At 37.7% G+C, this 19,556-nt stretch overlaps 1 protein-coding gene and 1 pseudogene across 2 annotated transcripts; one reads left to right on the top strand and one right to left on the bottom strand.

Annotated features, from left to right (window-relative positions):
* Positions 1-1,709: 1,709 nt before the first annotated feature.
* Positions 1,710-2,191, bottom strand: LOC311601922 (U1 small nuclear ribonucleoprotein C-like; annotated as a pseudogene). Its single transcript has one exon. The product of its transcript is annotated as a U1 small nuclear ribonucleoprotein C-like (transcript).
* Positions 2,192-3,295: 1,104 nt separating this feature from the next.
* On the top strand, positions 3,296-3,707 carry LOC311601276 (small ribosomal subunit protein uS10-like; the record flags this gene model as incomplete). The annotated part of the gene is made up of 1 exon (XM_084788647.1): positions 3,296-3,707. Exon 1 carries the CDS (start codon positions 3,348-3,350, stop codon positions 3,705-3,707), a length of 360 nt encoding a protein of 119 aa, XP_084644773.1. The 5' UTR covers positions 3,296-3,347.
* Between the last annotated feature and the right edge of the window lie 15,849 nt (positions 3,708-19,556).

Raw genomic sequence — 19,556 nt, 5'->3', positions numbered from 1 at the left:
TAAAATGTTCTTAGATTATGCGTCCTAGGGGGAAAAAAAGGTTATGATCATTTGCTTTCTGTTTAGCTGTAATAAAAATCATGACCAAAAGCAACACAGAGAAGAAAGGGCTTATTTAAGCTTGGAGATTTATAATCCATCACCAAGGTAAGCTGAGGGAGAAACTCAAAGGAGGGACTAGGAGCAGAAACCATGGAGAAAAGCAGGTTACTAGCTTGCTTGGTCTCATGCTCAGCCATCTTTCTTATACAACCCGGGACCACTTGCCTGAGGATTATATCATCAACAGTGATTTAGGTCCTCCTTCATCAATTATCAATCAAGAACTTTTCCATAAACCAATCTACTGGAGGTGATTCTTCAGTTGAAGTGCCCTCTTTCCAGATGCTCAAGTTGACAACCAAGATTATCTACCACAGAGGCAAAGTTTCAACTGGGAATATAGGAACAGCTATTGATGGGTAACTAAGCGTTGCATCTATTCACCTTCTGAGGAAACGAGGCTTATATTGTTATTAAAGGAGAACATGGTATCTTACTCTCTTATTCCTCTGAGCATCATAATGAAGAACACACATGGGCTATTTCTTTTTTTTTGAAACTAAAGCAGCTGATAGTTTTATTTTCACATTCACAATATAAGTGAAAACTGTACTTTAAATTTTATTATATTTCTTTTTATGTATATATTTATATTATTACACATAAATAAAATAAACTACATATAGCAGGAAGAACCACAAAACAATCAGGAATTATATATATATATATATATATATATATATATATATATATATATATATATATATATTACATTCATAGTGATTTGGGTATTTGAATTTGGCAAACTTGAAAACATATTTCCTATCTTGGTGAGTCTGAACTTCTGAATGAAAATCAATATCTATCACATCTCATCTCTCTTAACTTAAAACATCTATCTAGACCTAAAAACATGTTAACCCCTAAATAACTAAACTTCATTGTAAGACAAAACTCTCTGATCCTCAACCCTATCAGAGACTTGAGAAGGAAAAAAAACTTAATTACCCAAATGAACAGGAAGTACAGGTTAGCAGCTTCCAAAATGAAAAAATGACAGTGACAGTTTACTACTACCTGAACAGTCACCAAAACTCTATAATGTTGGAGCATCATCTTCAGACTTCTGGTCCAATATATATGACAGACATATTTGCGAGGCAGGAACTATTAAGAACTTGCTTACCCTGTCTTGGCAGAGTTTGGCTGTCAACTCTGCCTGCATCCAAGCTTCTCTATTTTTAGGCAGGATTCTGTCTGTGGCAGAAATGAGGACATTTTGCCCAGTCACTCGTTTGCCACATTCTAAGCCAACTCCATAAGGAGGTTCTTTGATGTTCATCATCTTCTTTGAGGCAGGCTGGGTATTGCCAGGAGTTAACTTGTCTTTTCAAAGAACCTTCAAAATAATAAAAAAACATCTTTAAAGGCCATATTCTGTGGATCTCTGAGGCTTTTGAAGGCCTTATATAATTATTTTACCTTCTATATCTATAGAATCATATCTATCTGTACTTTTTTTCCTACCACTTCTTCCCTCAAAAACTATTCTGTTGGGAAGGGATAAGTTTTCTTGTCATGCAGCTAGAAAATCCTCAGGCTGAGCACTGTGATCTCCTGGGGAAACAGAACAAGAAATACAAAACTGATAAAGGACCTTTCTGTTCTTATCTGTCTTGACAAGTCATGCCAGGCCAATTGGGCACCATCATAGGGCAAACAGGAGATCTGTCTCATCAATGGAGGCCCAGGCATCATGGACATATGTCCTCCCATGGGTGGCCTCATTCCAGGAGCAGATACTATAGGCATCATCCAAGGGGGAGGAGGGCCCATCACTGGCATCATAGGAGGGCCTTCCATGTGGGGTGCAGGCATCATGCCAGGATGAAGAGGGCCCGGGAGACTGGGGGGAGGTGGGATCATGGCCCCTGCAGGAGGAGGAGCAGAGAATGGATCTGGAGGTATCTTTCCTTGTTGAAACGCAGCGGTTGTTTTGTCAACCAGGCTCTGGGTCTGCTCCTCCTTCCATTTCTGGTAGTAGTCTTTCATATTCTCTTTGTGTTTCCTACCACTGCAGTGTGTCTTCCTCACAGACAGAATCATGGGTAAGATACGTATCACAGTAGTCACAATACAACTTAGGCATATTGTTCCGCAAGCTGTTGGCTACCCAGTTCCATATGAGTTCCATTTTTCCAAAAAGGATGTTGCCAATCAGGTAATGAATTAGAAAAAGGTATGGAGACGTAAGAAACTAGAGTTGTGAATCAATAATTTTCTATTTACTAAGTTAAATAAATTGCTACATAGATTTGGCAAATTGAATTAAATATAAATTCATTTATTCTGAGAAAATCCAAAAGTAAATAATTATAGACACTCTCATCAAATTTTATTTGGTTGGGTACCACCAATAAGAACTTTTATGATAACTGACAATGAGAAATTAAATTCTTTTTTAAAAATTATTTTTATTTTTTAAAATTTTTTATTAATTTATTCTTGTTACATCTCAATGGTTATCCCATCCTTTGTATCCTCCCATTCTTCCCTTCCTCCCATTTTCCCCTTACTCCCCTCCCCTATGACTGTTCCTGAGGGGGATTTCCTTCCCCTGTATATGCTCATAGGGTATCAAGTCTCAAGAAATTAAATTCTTAATGGTACAAAGAGATACAGAATATTTTCCATTGTGTGTTATTAGGAATATATAAATTATAAAACATCTTTTTCTTAAAGCATTACTTAAAAGGGTTTTCCTATATAATACTATTTTAACATGACATATGAATAATATGTCATATGCCTACCCTTCATGAATGAATGAATTAATTCCTCAAACAAATATCTGTTGAGAACTTACTATGTGCCAGGTTATTTGTATAGGGCAAACTATTTGTATAGTTGAGAATACACTGGTGAATAAGGAAAACAATGTAGGGCTGGAGAGTTGGGTAGGTGGTTAATAGTACTTGCTGCTCTTCCAGAGGAATAAAGTTTGATTCCTAGCACCCGCATGCCAGCTCACAGTCAGCTGTAGCTCTAGTTTCAGGGAATCTGATGCCCTTTTCTGGCCTTGGTAGATACCAGGCACACACATAATATACATATATGCATGTAGGCAACATAGCCATAAACTTAAAATATGATAATAACATTTTTGTTTTTAAAGAAAAAAAAACCATCGCTTTCTGAGATGCAGTGGTGCTTGCAGCGGAGCTCTGTTCACTCTGCTCCTGTCCTGACTCACCGCTGTTCACCCCTGCTGAGGAACAAGTTGGTCAGGAAGCCGCGCCGCAGCCATGGCCCTTAAAGATACTGGAAAGAGGCCCATGGAACCCGAGGTGGCCATTCACCGAATTCGAATCACGCTCACCAGCCACAACTTAAAGTCGCTGGAGAAGGTGTGTGCCGACTTGATCAGAGGCTCAAAGGAAAAGAATCTGAAAGTGAAAGGACCGGTGTGCATGCCTACCAAGACCCTGAGAACCACTACCAGAAAAACTCCTTGTGGTGAAGGTTCCAAGACTTGGGATCGTTTACAGATGAGAATCCACAAGCGACTCATTGACTTTCACAGTCCTTCTGAGATTGTTAAGCAGATTACTTCCATCAGTATTGAGCCAGGAGTGGAAGTTGAAGTCACCATTGCAGACACCTGAGCCAACTATTTTCATAAATTGGCTTAACTGGAAAAAGAAAGAAAGAAAGAAAGAAAGAAAGAAAGGAAGAAAGAAAGAAAGGAAGAAAGAAAGAAAGGAAGAAAGAAAGCAAGAAAGAAAGAACATCTAAGATGGCACTGGTACAGGGTTGTGATCCTAGCTCCTTAGGTGGCAGAAGCAGTAGTACAACGAATTCAAGGTCTGCATGGGCTAAATTGAGTTCAAGGCGACCCTAAGCAACTTAGTCACCTCTGTCTCAAGAAGTTAAAAGAAGCTCTGGGGTATAGCTCAGTGGTAGAGCACCTGCTTAGCACATGTGTGGCTGTAGGTTTAATTCCTAGTAACACACATGTGCACACACACATACACACATATACATAGTGCTTTCATGAAGTTTATTTTGAATATTACCTCCTTATTTTGTTGCTATTTTATCGGAATATATTTGTAGTATGCAGTACTATGTTACTTTTTTAATTTTTAAAATTAATTAATTAATTAACTTTACATCCTGGCCATATCCCCCTCTCTCCTCACCTGCCAGTCCCACCTCCCTCTCTACTCCCTTTTTCAAAAGAAAAGGTGAGCACCCCTACCCACCCACCCTACCTCATTAAGACATATCAGGACTGAATTCATCCTCTTGCTTGGAGCCTGACAAGGCAGTCCTATCAGAGAGAAGTGATTGAAAATCAGGCAACAGAGTCCATGCCAGAGACAGCTCTCACTCCCCTTACTAATGGACCCACACGAAGCCTGAGCTGCCCATCGGCTATATCTATGTAAGGACTGAGGTCCAGTCTATGTATGGTCATTGGTTGATGCTTCAGACTCCATAGGCCTCTCTGGGGGCCCTGTTTAGTTGGTTCTGTTGGTCTTCTTGTGAAGCTCCTGTAACCTCCATGTCCTTTTATCCTTCCTCCCACTTTCTACTAGCCTCCCTATGTGTGGGGAGCCAAGACCATGCCGGCAAGCATCTTGGACCTTGGCATAAAACATTGAGTGGGCCTGGGGCAGGCTGCCTTGTGACCTCTTTCCCTCCTTGCCTCAGGGTACATTCCAGAAGGCTGCCTTGTGACCTCTTCCCCTCCCCCAAGGTACTCTCCAGCTGTTCTCAGTATTCCCGGAATTACAGAGGCCTTCAGAGGAGGAGCGAAACAAAGTCTATAGATAACATCTTGTGGTTCCAGATGCCTAACAATTCCACCCAGCCCCAGAACCACAGGGGCCTTCACCCTGCCAAACTTCCTCATATCTTGCAAAAACCACCCACCTGGATCACCCCACTCAGTCTCCTGCTTCAATGGTACATATTTGCCTGTGAGAAAATAAAATTTTGTCAGCTTGATCAGACTCCTTGACTTGTTGTCCATTCTTCGTGTCTCTTGTCTCCCATTCTCTCCCTAGGGGTCCGAGAGTCCCAGTTGACTGTCCGGCGTGTCTGGACACCTATGCTTCATCCAATGTTTACCAGTGAGACTCAGCATCTGTTTCCAACCGTTGCTGGGAGGAGTCTCTTAGAGGACAACTGTGCTAGGCTCTTGTCTGCAAGCATAGCAGAGTGTCATTAATATTATCAGGGTTTTTCTCTCTCCCATGGGATAGGATTCAGGTTAGGCCAGGTATTTGTTGGCCATTCCTCCAAACTCAGGTCTGTGTATTGTAGTGTGGTTATTCGGTATTATGTGGCTAATATCCATTTACAAGTGAGTATACACCATGCTTGCCTTTCTGGGTCTGGGTTACCTCACTCAGGATGATCTTTTCTGGTCCCATCCACTTGCCTGCACATTTCAAGATTTCCTTGTTTTTAATAGCTGTGTAGTATCCCACTGTACAGATGTACCACAGTTTCCTTATCCATTATTTGGTTGATGGAACAGGTAGACTGTTTCCAAATTCTGGCTATATGTTTATAGCTGCTATGGAGATAGTTGGGCAAATGCCCTTGTTGTATGGTGGAGCATCTTTTGGGTGTATGCCCATGAGAGTGGTATAGCTGGGTCTTGCAGTAGAGCTATTCCCACATTTCTGAGAAAGCACCAGATTGATTTCCAGAGTGGCTGTACCAGTTTGCACTCCCACCAGCAATGGAGGAGTGTTCCCCTTTCTCCATACCCTTGCCACCATGTGCTGTCACTTGAGTTTTTGACCTTAGCCATTCTGATGGGTGTAAGACAGAATCACAGGGTTATTTTGATTTGTATTTCCCTGATGACTAAGGACATTGAGCATTTTGTCCAGTGCTTTTTGGACATTAAATATTCCTCTTTTGATAATTCTCTGTTTAGGTCTGTACCCCATTTTTAATTGGGCTATTTTGTTTGCTGGTTTTTGATTTTTTTTTTGAGTTCCTTATATATTTTGGATATTAGCCCTTTGTAAGATGTAGGATTGATAAAGATGGTTTCCCAATCTATAGACTGATTTTTCATTCTACTGACAGTGTCTTTTGCTTTACAGAAGCTTTTCAGTTTCATGAGGTCCCATTTATTAATTGTTGACCTTAGAGCTTGAGCTGTTGGTGTTCTGTTCAGGAAAGTGTCTTCTGTGCCAATGAGTTCAAAGCTCTTCCCCATATTTTCTTCTACATACATTTAGTGTGTCTGGTTTAGGTTGAGGTCTTTGATCTACTTGGACTTGAGTTTTGTGCAGAGTGATAAATATGGATCTGTTTGCATTTTTCTACATGTAGACATCCAGTTAGACTAACACCATTTGATGAAGATGCTATCTTTTATACCCACTGTATGGTTTTGGTTTCTTTGTCAAAAATCAATTGTCCATAGGTGTGTGGAGTTTTTTTTTTGGGGGGGGGGAAGAGATGTCTTTGATTCAATACCATTGATCAGCCAGTCTATTTCTATGCCAGTACCATGCAGTTTTTATTGCTATTGCTCTGTAGTATAGATTAAAGTCAGAGATGGACATACTTCCAGAAGTTAATTGTTATATAGGATTGTTATAACTCTTCTGGGCTTTTGTTTTCCATATGAAGTTTACAGGTGTTCCTTTAAGTTCTGTAAAAAATGGTGTTGGTATTTTGATGGGGATTGCATTGAATCTGTAGATTGCTTTGTGTAAAGTGGCTATTTTGACCATGTTAATCTTACTGATCCATGAGCATAGGAGATCTTTCCATCTTCCGATATCTTCTTCAATTTCTTTCTTTAGAGACTTGACGTTCTTATCATTCAGGTTTTTCACTTGCTTGGTTAGTGTTAAACCAAGATACCTGATATTACTTGTGGCTATTGTGAAGGTTGTGGTTTTCCTGATTTCTTTCTCAATCTGCTTGTCATTTGTATACATGAGGGCTACTGATTTTTAAAAAAATAAATCTAGGCACTTTGCTGAAGGTTTGTATCACCTGTAGGAGTTCTCTGGTGGAATTTTGGGGGGGGGTCACTTATATATACTTTGATATCATCAGAGAATCATGGTTCTTTGACTTCTTCCTTTCTTGTATGGATCCCTTTGATCTCTTTTAGTTGTCTTATTTTTCTAGCTAGAACTTTAATTGCTACATAAAAGAAATATGGAGAGAGTGGGCAGCCTTGTCTTGTTTCAGATTTTAGTGGAATTGCTTTGAGTTTCTCTCCATTTAATTTGATGTTGGTTCTCAGCTTGCTGTATATATTGCCTTTATTGTGTTTAGCTATGGGACTTGTATCCTTGATCTCTCCAAGACTTTCATCTTGAAGGGGTGCTGAATTTTGTCAAAGGATTTTTTCTATATCTAGTGACATGATCATGTGATTTTTCTTTCAGTTTGTTTATATAATGGATTACATTGATGGATTTTTGTATATTGAATCATCCCTGCATCCCTGGGATGAAGAGACTTGATCATGGTGGATGATGCATTTGAGGTGTTCTTGGATTCAGTTTGGGAGTATTTTATTGAATATTTTTGCATGAATGTCCATGAGTTCTGAAATTCTTTTTCTTTGTTGAGTCTTTGTGTGGTTTAGGTATCAGGGTGAATGAGTTTGGCAATGTTCCTTCTGTTTTTATGTTATGGAATAGTTTGAAGTGTATTGATATCAGCTCTTGTTTGAAAGTCTAGTAAAATTCTTTGCTAAAATCATCTGGCCCAGGGCTTTTTTGTTTGGGAGACTTTTGACGACTATCTCAATTTCCTTAGGGGTTATAGGATTGTTTAAGCTGTTTACTTGATCTTGTTCTAACATTGGTAGGTGAATATATCAAGAAAAGCATTCATTTCTTTTACATTTTCAAATTTTATAAAATACAAGTTTTTGAAGTAAGACCTAAGGATTCTTTGAATTTCCTCATTGTCTGTTGTTATGTACCCCCATTCATTTATGATTTTGTTAATTTGGATACTCTCCCTCTGCCTTCTAGTTAGTTTTGCTAGGGTTTTGTTTATCTTGTTGATCTTCTCAAAGAACCAGCTCTTGGTTTCATTGATTGTTCTCTTTGTTTCTAATTTATTGATTTGAAACCTGAGTTTGTTTATTTTTTGTCATCTACTCCTCTTGGGTGTTTTTGCTTCTTTTATTTCTAAGGCTTTCAGGTGAGCTATTAAATTGATAGTATGAGATCTCTTCAATTTCTTTATGAAGACACTTATTGCTCTGAACTTTCTTCTTAGATTTGCTGTCATAGTATCCCATAAGTTTTGGTATGTTGTGCCTTCATTTTCACTAAATTTTAGGAAGTCTTTAATTTCTTTCTTTATTTCATCCCTGACCCAGTGGTCCATGTGTGTAGGCTTTTAAATTTCTTTCTGTTGTTGTTGAGGTCTGGATTTGATCTGATAAAGAACAATGGGTTACTTCCCTTTTCTTATATTGGGTAATGTTTTCTTTGTGACTGACTATATGGTCTATTTTGGAGAAGGTTCCATGCAAAGCTATAAAGAAAGTGTATTTTTCTCTGTTTGGGTGAAAAATTCTGTAGACATCTATTAATCTATTAGGTCCGTTTGATTCATGACCTCTGTTAGTTTCATTATTTCTCTATTTGGTTTCTGTCTTGATGATTTCTCTTTAGTGAGAGTGGGGTGTTGAATTCTCTCACTATTAATGTGTGGGGATAGATGTGTGGTTTCAGCTTTAATAATGTTTCTTTTACAAATGAAGGTGCCCTTGTATTTGGAGAATAGATGTTCAGAGTTAATATGTCTTCTTTTTGGATTTTTTCTTTGATGAGAATAAAGTGGCCTTCCCCATATCTTTTGATTAATTATAGTTGTAAGTCTATTTTACTAAACACTAGAAAGGTTACTATAGTTTACTTCTTGGGTTTGTTTGCTTGGAAAAACTTTTTTTTTAGCTCTTTACTCTGCGATAATGTCTATCTTTGTTGCTAAGGATTGTTTTTTGTATGCAGCAGAACTTTCCATCCTGTTTACACATCCATTCTGTTAGCCTGTGTCTTTTCATTGGAGAGTTGAGTCCATTGATGTTGATAGATATTAGTGACCAATGATTGTTAGCTAATTTTATTGTGGTGTTGGTGGTGATAGTGTGTTGTAGTCATGTCTTCTTGCGGTTTTGGTTTTGTGAATTTATCTATATCCTGTGTTTTCTTGGGAGTAGTTTACCTCATTGGGTTGGAGTTTTCCTTCTCATATCTTCTGCAGAGCTCAGTTGATGCATAGATATTGTTTAAATTTGGTTTTGTCATGGAATATTTTGTTTTCTCCCTCTATGGTGGTTTGAAAGCTTTGCTGGGTATGGCAGTCTGGGCTGGCATCTGTGGTCTCTTAGTGTCTTTATGACACTTGCCCAGGCCCTTCTGTCTTTCATAATCTCTTTTGAGATGTCTGGCATGATTCTGATAGGCCTACCTTTATATGTTACTTTACCTTTTTCTCTTGCTGCTTTTAATATTTTTCTTTGTTCTGTGATTCAGTGTTTTTACTATTATGTGGAGGAAGAATTTCCTTTCTGGTCCAGTCTATTTGGTGCTCTGTAACCCTATTGTATGTTTATATTTTTGGTTGTAAGCCTAGCCTTTAATGGCTGAGCCATCTCTCTAGCCCCCTGTTGTATGTTTAAAGTTATTTCTTTCTTTAGGTTGGGAGAATTTTTCTTCTATTATTTCATTGAAAATACTTTCTTGTTGTTGGAGCCTGGAATCTTCTTTTTCCTCTACTCCTATTATTCTCTTCTATTCCTATTATTCTTAAGTTTCATCTTTCATGATATCTTTGATTTCTTGGATGTTTTGTGTCAAGATTTTTTAATTTTTTATTTGTCAGATGTATCAATTTCTTCCATTCTATCTTTTTGCACTTGAGATTATCTTCTACTTCTCTTCTATTATGCTGGTGATGTTTATCTCTGTGGTTCCTGTTCACTTCTTTAAGTTTTCCATCTCCAGGATTTTCTAGATTTGTGTTTTCTTTATTGATTCTAATTCCATTTTCAGGTTTTGAACCATTTTATTCATTTCCTTCACCTGTTTAATTGTATTTTCCTGAATATCTTTGATGGCTTCTATTTGTTTGATTGTATTTTCTTGTATTTCTTTGAAGGATTTATTACTTTGCTCTGTAAATGCCTCCAACAACTTCATAAGCATCCGTTTAAGGTCCTTTTTCTGTGTTTCAGCTGCATTAGAGTATCCAGTGTGTGTGTGTGTGGGGGGGGGTTCTGATGGATCTATATTGCCCTGGGTTTTGTTGATTGTGTTCTTACAGTGACTATTAGCTCTCTGGATGTCAGTGGTATAAGCTGTTTGTTTCTGAAACCTGCTTAGTTTCTCAGGCTTTTGTGATCCAGTAAGGTCCTGCATGTCTCCTCAAGACAGCCATCTGGTAGAGCTGAACCAAAGCTGGATCTGTATGTCTCTAGAGTCAGGAGTCCTTTTCAAGATTGTGGGGGAAGTTCAGAAGAAAATGAATGGACATGCATGATGACATTTTGAAGTTAGCTGCACAGCAGTTTTCTAGCCAAGAAGACACTGTGCTCCTGGCACTCAGATACAGCTGACCTGTGCCATCTTGAACTCTGGCCCCTGTATGCTCCTATTGTCCATCTGGTATCTCTAGGGGGACCAGTGGAACCATTTATTAGACATTGGGGTGCCTTCCTTGGGATCCAGATGTTGCCCTTTGGAAATCAGGAGGAATCTTAGGTCTGGTTGCTGGAGGGGAGCACTCTTGGCACTATGAACCTTATCTTGAGTAGGTAAAAAATGCTAAGTGGGTGCTGCAAGTCCTGGACCAGACATAAGTGACTCATAGACCTGGATGTCAGGGGGTGGTAAGTCAGGAGTGGCTGGAACTGTGCACCCCATTTTCCAAGATGTCCTCTCCCATCTGGGAAATACCAACGTTGGTGTTTTTGTGTCAGCTGCCAGGTCCTAACATTTCTTGGTTTCTTAATGTTCTAATTCATCTAATTTGTCTCCCATTTCTGATAGTGTATGTTTATCAAGTTTATTGGTGAGACTTGCTACTGAATTCCTATTTCATTTAGTTTGTTATTTGTATTTTTAAAAAATTCATTTAGCATATACAGCTGTCATAGGGGAGGGGAATAAGGGGAAAATGGGAGGGAGGGAAGAATGGGAGGATACAAGGGATGGGATAACCATTGAAATGTAACAAGAATAAATTAATAAAAAAAGGAAAAAAAACAAAAGAAATTCATTTAGCAGCTTATTTGTATTCTCTTTAATTTTTAAAATGTTATAATTATTCTTTTAAACTTTTTATGCATTTTAATTAAAATACATACATCATTTTCACCCTTCCCTTTCTTCCCTCAGAAACATCTATATCATAGCTCCTGCATCTGTGGCTCAGAGAACATTGAAGAAACAGGGACAGAAAGATTGCAAGAGCCAGGGTACCAATATATCTGCTGGAAAACAGCCTCTCCTAGAAATGACTGCATATAGATCACCAGAACAATGCCAATATCAACAGGCACACTAACAGAGAAGGGAGGAAATCTCATGAGGTCCCACCACCAAAGAACTGCAAGCAATTAATAGCAGCAGAGAGAAGAAGAATGAGTGTCTCCCAGGGATGAGGCCCCTAATAGGTCATAATTATTCTTCTGAAAATTTTTGTCTGGGATTTCAAGTAATTCATATTTTTAAAGAGTGTTTAATGTGATGGCTTTAGTATTGAGCATACTGCTTTGACATTTTAGTGTTTCTTAACGTTTCTGTGTTGGTACTTCCGCATCAGTTATAATTTTTAGAAAACCTCCTGTGTTTCTTCAGTGGAAGCATTTGCAATGTTCTAGTGGTGCGAGGTTAGCGTAGGATTGAGGTACATAGTGCAGGAGTTAAATCCTCATCCTTCATGCTCAAGGTGCAGGGTGTCATTTCTTACAGTTTTGGACTGAGTTTCTGGTTTGCTCTAAATTCAGCAGTGAAATTCTCAGTTGCTACATGGCTGCTGTCTGGAGCAGTTGATAGCATCCTGGTGGTCACTCTCCAGCTACCCTGTTCTGGCTTTTGTGTTTTTCTTTTCCTTTTTCTTTTTAAGGAAAAGAGGGTCTGGCTGGACTGGTACTCATTATGTAAACACAAGCTGACCTCAATCTTGTGGCAGTCTTCCTGCTCCTGTCTACTGAATGCTGAGATTACAGATGTTAACCAGTAGATACAGCTAAAATTAGTACTTTATATTACTTATGTATACAGATGAACAGAGGAATCTGAGAGAATTACAAAAGAGGGGTACAAAGAAGTTTTACAAGATATTGATAACCACTTTGAGATAACATTTGAGTTATACAAGTAGAATTTCAAGGCATTTATTGAGTATTACACAATTATGCTGGAACAGACAGAACATTTTTGATATTGAGTCCTTCTATAGGAGAATGTGTTTTACCCACTCAATCATTCATCTTTTTTGAGATATTTTATACTCTTTTCAATATAGGGGTTATTGGTTTCTTGTTAGAAGTATTTTTAGCTCTTAAGATCAGTTTCCTTCCTCTGTAAATGCCATATGTTACTGTTTCAGTTTCTATATGACTATAAGTGGCATAGAAAAGCTTGATTTTTAATGTTATCCTTATACAATATAATTATTCACCAGTCTTTCTAGGTCTGTTTTGGAGTTTATATGAACACAATAACATCACACCTTTTTATTGCATTGACTGTGTCCTTTAGGGTAATGGCTCTCAACCTGTGGGTTCCAACACCTTGGGAGTCAAATGACCCTTTCCCAGGGGTTGCCTATGAGATATCCTGCATATCAGATATTTGCATTATGCTTTCTAACAGTAGCCAAATTATACTTATGAAGTAGCAATGAAAATTATTTTATGGTTGAGGGTCATCATGACACGGCGAACCATATTAAAAGTTTGCAGCATTAGGAAGGTTAAGAACCACTCCTTTAGGACAAAATAGAACCATAGCAGCCAGAACAATCAATCATCTTTTAAAAAATCTTTGCAGTGATAGAAATTCTTATAATACTTACTTTTTTAACCTTTGTGATACCTTTTGGTGCTTTATTTTAGAGACATTTTTTTTCCAATTTCATTTTATTGTTTGCTAAGAGGTTTAAGCAGGAATGAAAGTTAAATTTTACCACATGCTTTTTGTTACTTTTGGTGTTGATTTTGGGTTTTCTCATCCAATATTTGTACAGTATGAATTAATTTTTAACTGCTTCAAGAGTCTTGCTTTTGCATGATAAACCTCTTTTTTTTGTAAAAATGAATTCGTTGAAATGTATTTGTACATTATTATTTATATCCATTAGTGAAATATGTGAGGTGTGTGCATGACATAGATATGTATGTCTACTTTAGACATGAGGATTATGCTGTTTCAGCAAAATGAGTAAGCATGGGCTTCTTTAATGCTTATATCTCCCTTCCAACCCACCTACCCTAGATAGGAGAGAAAAGAGGTTAATGGGGACAGGAGAAGTAGACTCTTTTTTTACTCAGTTCCATGGGCAGATTCCACTCTTTGTCATCAGAATTCCAGCAGACCCATTAAACAGCAAACCAGAAATTTAAGAAAAATGACCACAACTGCAGCAGCAGCAATCCGGAACAGCAACCGGAACCCAGAACCTTGAAGTGTTCTCTAAAGTGTTTCTCTCTAGGACCGCCTTGAAGAGGAGTGACGAACAGCCAAATGATAGATAAACAAAAGAGTCAAGCCTCTAGTTTTGGGCTCATATAAATCTCCTCTCAGAGATCGCACTATGATGCTTATCAGCTGGCAAAGCCCATATGCCAGCAAGAAGCAGTTCCTCTTCTAGGAGACAAACACCACCTGTTCTCTCACAAGTCTGTTTCCAGCAGATAAACAGCGCACGCCGTCACACAGGTCTGTTTCACATCTCACACTTGGTATCAAAACGAAAATATGTTTACATCCACTACAGTGTTGATCTTTCCTGATTGAAAACGCAGTCTTTAAATAACTGACCTTGAATCTTTAATAGAACTTTCAGCTCATCTTTACCTAGTGGCTGTTTTGGGAAAAGTAGGGCTTTGATTACTTTCAAAGTCCTCTACAGTCATTACAAAACAATGTAGCTTATACTGCTTTCCGTCAGGATTTGTTATTTGAGGAGAATGTATTTAAAACATGCATAGGCAAAAGGATAAGTAAACTACATAAAGAATTGCCTCCTGAGTTCAGTGACAGAGTGCTTTCCTAAGAGGCTCATGGTCCTGTGTTCCATCCACAGCACTTCAAAACAGCAACAACTTGCACCTCCCCAGTCCCATATACCTTAGAATGTGAATAGAGCTACTCTTCTTTGGTTACATTTTGTTTGCTTGTTTGTACATGTCAGCGAGGTCAAGGTCTTACTGTGTAGCCTTGGCTTCCCTGGAACTCACCATGCAAATGGTTATAACTTACTGATTCAGCTTAGGAGGACCTTGGAAAAAGAACAACAACTTGAACCCCAAAGTAGTATACATTAAAAAAAAAAGATAAATGCAAGAATGAATAAAATAGAAAAAAATGTAAAGAACCAACGCAACAATGACTGATCCTTTGGAAAAAGTAAACAAGGCCAATAAATCCTTAAATTATGGCCTGTAATTTCATGGTACCTGTTGTAATACCTCGCTTTTCATCTTTAATCGGATTAAGTTGTCTTTTCTCTTTCTTGGTGAGTTTGGCTAAGGATTTATTGATCCTATAAATTATTTACTTGAAACCTAGGGCTCCCTTTGTTGTATACCATAAGTTTTGTTATGTTAAGTTAAGTTAAGTTAAGTCTTTGTTGTTTTTAACAAAAATATCAGTCGTTTAATTTTACCAAAAAAGATTCAGAAGCCAGATGCTGGGGTCAAAGTCTGCGAGTTCAGAGAGGAAGAAAAAGCACCTAGGTGCCCTTCCTCCTCAGCTGATGTGCTAGAAAGAATGCCCCCTCCTTCAAACTATGTCTCTCCCTTCTACTTCTGGTGTATCTCCCTATCCATCCTCATGACTCCTTCTCGCTCTCTGTTTTTTTCTTATTAATCCTACATTCACTTCCTGTCAACTGGTTGCTCACTCCACCTCTTGACTTATGGCTGACTTTATTTAATCCTGCTTACAGCATTCAAGCAGAAGTCTCTTGGATTAAAAAGTATGTGCCAAGGATGAGCCACACCACAAGTAGAAATATATTTTTCTATTAAATACACAATCTCGGGGTTCACAGTATGATCAAATATCCTGCAACATGTCTTAATTTTCATTCAATTGTAAGAATTTACAATTTTTTTCTGGATATTTTCAGTGGCTCATTCACCATCTAGTAGACTGTTGTTTAATATCCATGCATTTGTGAATTTTCTGTTCTTTCTTACTGTTGCTATTGGACTTTATTCCATTGTGGTCAGTTAGAGTATAAAAAATTATTTTAACATTTGGACATGGTGGTCCCTGGTTTTAATCTATATTTATGTCTCTCTATCTCTATCTATCTATCTATCTATCTATCTATCTATCTACCTATCTATCTGATAATTATCAGTTGTGGTCTTTCAGAATTTTATTTTATTTTAAATTATTTTATTTTTGTACATATACATTTATATTATTACTTATATATACAATAGATTACCTATGGCAAGAAGAACCGTGACACAATCAGGAATTCTATAAATGTTACATTCTTAGTGTTTTGGCTATTTGTATTTGACAGCCCTGAAGAGGACATCTTTCCTATCTTGGTGCATCTAAATTTCTCAATGTAAATCAATCTCCATCACATGTTGTCAACTTAGAACACCTATATAGACCTAAAAACATCAAATACATCTTTTGTGTCCTTCTGGCTTTTAAATTTTCTGTTAAAGGGTCAGCTGAGTCTCTTTCTTTCTTGCAGCTCTCTCTCTATACTTTCTTTGCTCTGTATATGTAATATTTTGAGAATTGTATGGCATAAGGAGTTTCTTTTTTGTTCCTGTCTAATTGGTTTTCTACATACTTCCTGTACTTTGTTGGCTTTCTCTTATCCTAGATTTTAGAAATTTCCTGCTATGGTTATGTTGAAAATATTTTCTGTAACTTTGGCATGGAGTTTGCCTTTCATGCCCATAATTCATAGATGTAAGTCTTGTCATGAACATCCCAGAGATTTTTCATGTTCTATTTATATTTCTTTAAATAAATTATTCTCCTTAACTGAAGGTACAATTTCTCTACTTTGTGGACATGCCCTGTTAGTCTCTCATCCCAGTGATTCACTCTTTAGTAAAAGCTTTCTATTTGATTTAGTGAGTTTTCATTTTCAGCATCACTTTACTTTGGGTTTTACTCAGTATTTCTTTTTATTAAATTTCATTTTCAAATCCTGTGCTGACTTATTTATTCAGACATCTCTCTATTTTTTCTTGGAATTAAAGCAAGAGTTCACTTGCATAACCTTTCATGTCTTTTGATATTTTTATCATCATTCATTTGAATTATTTGTCTAGAATTTATCTGATTCACTCTCATTGGTAGTCACTGCTCTGGGACCAGTAGATTTTAGAGGAGTCATGTTGGCTTAGATTTTTTATGTTTTCTTGTCCTTTTGTGGTAGGACTTGCACACCAGGAGTTAGATGGTTGCTTGGGGGTGTTTGTTTGTTTGTTGATGTATTTCCTTCAGTTTGAAGTGTTTGCAGTAATTGGGAGTGACTAAAGGGTAGTAAGGTTGAGATGTCATTTTCCTCTGTTACACTGGTGTTCATGCTCTAGCTATTTCTACCACATAACAACAGTTACTACCCAGGGACAGGCCCACTTTAAAAATAGGGTATGAGTCAAACTATACACAATCACCCATTAAATATTAATAATTTAGGGCATAAAGAGACATTGGCTGTTCTTTGTGTACTTCTATGTTAGTTATTGTGGTTATGAAAGAAAAAAGAGGAGAAAAAACACAGAGACTAGTGATTAGTACTGTGACATGATAGAAAGTAAGTAGAGGTGGGGAGTGTAAATAGAAAAGTAAGGTGGAAAAAACGCAAGAGTGATGAGAGCATTTTGGCTAAAGGTAAACTGAAGAGAGGGCAGGAAAGATGTCAGAAAATTCAAAATAACACCATCGCTTGGAAGGCTGAGGCACAGGGTGCCTTCAATGCAGGCTAGACTATGTTCCCTGCGAGAGAATAAAATAAGAGGAAAGAATAAGAAGAGAGGAAATAAAAAGAGTGGGGAGAAAATAATACAAGACAAGATCAGGGCAAGGCTAGGATGAGCTGTTAAACTGACATGGTTATTAGAGGCTGGTGGGGTCGATGCAGAGGGAGAGAGAGCTAGGTGGAGATACAGGATATAAAAGCCAACTGCTCTCTCTCTGTTTGCTTTTCTCTGGATTCTCTCCGATTCCTTTCCAGCTGTTGGGAGGTTTTCTGCAATGGGTAGTCCTGCTCTCCTCTTCAGATCTTCCTTTTAGCTAACTGGATGGCGGATGTTGTCTCCAACCATGGAAAGTGCATCAGAGGTGCAGTCTCACTCTGGTCCCACCTTATTTTCTTCTCGAGTCTAGTTGTGAACGCTGGCCCTGCCTCTCTACAGTTCTTGCCATGGTCTTGCATGCTGCTTGGAGTCTCTGTGAAGGTTGTGAAGTATATTTTGGATCTTGCCAACCTTTCAGCTATTCAAATCTAACTCCAGGTACCCTAAGTCATACAGTGCTTTGTCGGGTTTCAGCACATAGTCTTGTACTATTTGGCCTGAGTTTCCTGAGAGTGTTATTCACAGGCTCCTGAGTCACTGTGGTAGAAATGTTTTGGCATCTTACTTCTCTCTTTTGGTTTCCAGCACTGATTATCCAGCACCAAAGGGGAGAAGATTTTTCCTTCTGCTATTGCTGCTGATGCCCTTGGTAGGGGTTTTCCGGTAGCTTTTATAATCATTATTTTTCAGCTTTCTCCAGATTTTCTATGGATACTCTGACTGATCACACCTGAGCATCCCGAAGGCTTAAAATAGATTTGATAGCATCTTTACATTACATTACTGGAGAGATATTTATGTTTTAGATGTATCTTCAGTTCCATAGGACTGATTAGTGGTAGTCCCTTATCTTACCTCCAATATATTAACATTTTTATTATATAATACTGCTCTCCTTCAACTATAATGGGCTGTAATTACAAGTTAATATATAGCAAATGCATTTTTCTAATTAATATAATTGTTTATTTAAATGCATTCATTTATCTAGGCATCATGGTATATGTTGTCCTTCCAGTGCTTAGCAAACTGAAACAGCAGGATTCCAAATTTAAGGAAGCTTGAACTACAAAACAAGACTTTTCATGAATAAATAAATAAATATTTTATTTTATATGAATAGAATAAAAATTAAGTAGACTATTTCAACCAAGATAACAGTAGATTATTCTACTAATATAAGTTTTCTCTATATGGGTTAATTATATAAAATAGTTTCATTATGATATTTTCATATGAGCATGTATAGTACATTGATTGTATTTACCATCTATATTATCTACACTTATCTCCCTTCCCTACTGATTCTCTTCCTATTCATTTATAGTCTTCTTCCTTCTTTCCTTCTTTTTTTTTCCTTTTATATTCTACAAGTAATATTAGTCTTTTAAAGTCTGGTTTATTTCACTTTGAAGGTCTCCAGATCTATTGATTTCCTTGCAATGACATGATTTTGTTGTTAATGACTGAATAATACCCCGTTGTATATATGTACTACATTTTTTTACCTATTCATCCACAAATGGATTTATTTTTTGTGTTTTCAGTTACCTGAGGTCAATTATGGCCTAAATGGAAAGAAAGTTCCAGAAGTTAGCAGTTCAGTTTTAAATATATACCAGTCTGAGTCACATGACAAAATTCTACACTATCTTCCTCCTTCCGGTGCATGACATTAATCATCCCTTCGTCTAATATGTCCACATCCACATAGTATCTATGCCCATCCATTAGTCAGTTAGCTGTTGTCTGAGTTATCGGGTCAACTGTTATGGAACTATAGTGCTTTTGCACCACCTGTTTTTCATTTTATTATTTTGTATGAATGTCATACATGCACAGATGTGTGTGGGTTGCACACCCTTGTGTGCATGGCTGTTACCAGCCAGCCCCTGGGATTTACCTGTCTTATTCCCCAACACTGGGGTTACAGGTGCCTGAAGCCATGCCCTGCTCTTTATATGAGTGCTGGGTGTTCTAACTCAGGTCCTTCCTTAGGCTCCCACAGCAAATACTCTTATCCACTGTGACATTTTTTTCCAGTCTGAAATCTGTATTTTTTTTCATGATGGCCCTGAAGTGGATGTGCTAAAGAGAACCTGTAAAGTACTTCTCCTAAGGGAAAAGATGGAAATTCTAAGATTCAGGAAAAGGAGAATCATATCCTGAAGTTGCTAAGCTCTATTGAGGGTTACTGTAACCTCTTACT

This window comes from Acomys minous (genome assembly GCF_964271855.1).
Source record: "Acomys minous genome assembly, chromosome: 7".
Lineage (NCBI taxonomy): Eukaryota > Metazoa > Chordata > Mammalia > Rodentia > Muridae > Acomys > Acomys minous.
The sequence above is the reverse complement of the archived record's forward strand: the minus strand, read 5'-3'. Positions and strand labels throughout refer to the sequence as shown.